Source organism: Lipotes vexillifer, unplaced genomic scaffold (genome assembly GCF_000442215.2).
Source record: "Lipotes vexillifer unplaced genomic scaffold, Lipotes_vexillifer_v1.1 scaffold518, whole genome shotgun sequence".
Classification (NCBI taxonomy): domain Eukaryota; kingdom Metazoa; phylum Chordata; class Mammalia; order Artiodactyla; family Lipotidae; genus Lipotes; species Lipotes vexillifer.
Genome location: NW_006780945.1, coordinates 3,083,984 through 3,085,458, shown reverse-complemented (window position 1 = coordinate 3,085,458; position 1,475 = coordinate 3,083,984). Strand labels below are relative to the sequence as shown.

General features: G+C 58.1%; 1 protein-coding gene across 2 annotated transcripts in view; it reads right to left on the bottom strand.

Moving 5' to 3' along the window:
- SLC39A11 (solute carrier family 39 member 11) overlaps positions 1 to 818 on the bottom strand; it is a 329,009-nt gene extending 328,191 nt beyond the window's left edge. For both annotated transcript variants that reach the window (XM_007454394.1, XM_007454395.1), the window contains exon 1: positions 675 to 818. In XM_007454394.1, coding sequence (XP_007454456.1) covers positions 675 to 818 — 144 coding nt within the window. The remainder of the gene's footprint in view (positions 1 to 674) is intronic.
- Positions 819 to 1,475: the final 657 nt, after the last annotated feature.

Genomic DNA, 1,475 nt, shown 5'->3' with positions numbered 1-1,475 from the left:
GAATGGGGAGAACCAACGAGAGACTAGCTGTAGGTGTTTGGACGGGCACATTGAACTCTAATTTCCCACCAGCAAGAAGAATGAACCAAAGCCTCAGCATGCCGTGCCTGAACCAGACTAGGGTCTGAAGCAATCCTGCGGGATGTCGGCCAGGTCACAAGAAAGCGAGGGGAGAAAAGGGTGGAGTGTGTAGGAGGGTGTAGCGTGTGGCGGAGGGAGAGGTGGAGTCTGGGGGATCTAGGGGTGCAGGGGTGGGAGGGGGAGGCAGATGTGGGGTCTATAGGAGCCTGGGAGGCAGGTGTGCGTGTATTCATCCCAAAGAGGGTGAGGGAGTCCATGAAGAGCCTGGAAATGGGGTAAAAGAGGAAGTGGACAGACGCCCCCCCCCCCACTCCTTTTCCCCAAGGTCTTTTCAACCATCTCTAACTCAGGCCACAGGGCAGGGGAATTACAAACCTCACGCGCATCACCGCCTGCTCCGGACCCAAGAGAAACTAGACGGAGGATAGAAATCAGGCAAAGGGCTCAAGGAGGCTGAGTACCTGGTCTTCTCGCTTAACTGCTCCCTCTGAGTCAGGAGGGGGAAACAGGGGACCCAGAAGCACAAGTGAGTCTGCAGCCCGGCTGGGCGGAAGGGGCTGGTTTCAGAGCTCGCTGAGAGAGTCCCCGAGAACCCCCAGAACCCCCAGAACCGAACCGAGGCAACTCACCTGTCCACTAGAGAATACGAACACAAGAGCTGCCCCAGCCGCCGTCATCCCCCAGGTGACGAAGGTCCCCAGCAAGGCCTGGGACACAGGGCTGTGGCCTTGGAGCATATGCTGGATACAGCTGTGTGCAGAGGAGCACGAGAGGGTCAGCACCGCGGCCCCTCCACCCGAGCTGGCCCACGTCCGGGCTGCTGGCGTGCACCCTTCCGCCATCCATCCCGCAGTGACCTCGATTGACCCGGCGCAGGTCGGCCGGCTTCATCCAGCTTCTCCCCGGGTACTGGAAATCATCTAACTCCAAAAGGAGGGACATGCGGACACACAGGCAGATGCCAGAGGAGCAGACGCCACGACAGAAGGGACAACACTGGGAAATAGCTCCGAAGAGAAGCACAAAGAATGTGAATTATTTAGCCTGGAGGAAGGGCGCATGGGAGGGTTCGGCGACGGCAGCCTTCCAGCACATCCTGCCTTTTCTACCTGGCCTTGCCTAGCGTCCATCAGCGGTTCTGTCTCCTCCAAACACAGGTGACTAGCCCCGATTCCCTCTTGAAGCTCTTGCACCTACATCCTGATCACACTTTCAATAGCTCCCCGGGGCAGTTCCCACGGCGGTTCCCAAGGCCTGCAAAGGGTACACGCCATAGACTGACCTGCAACTAGCCCAATAACTGTTCAACTACTGCACCCTGCGTGGGCATCGTATTCCAACTCAACCCAATTATTCCCAGAACCTTTGACAAGCCCCAGACGGCCCTACTCCAA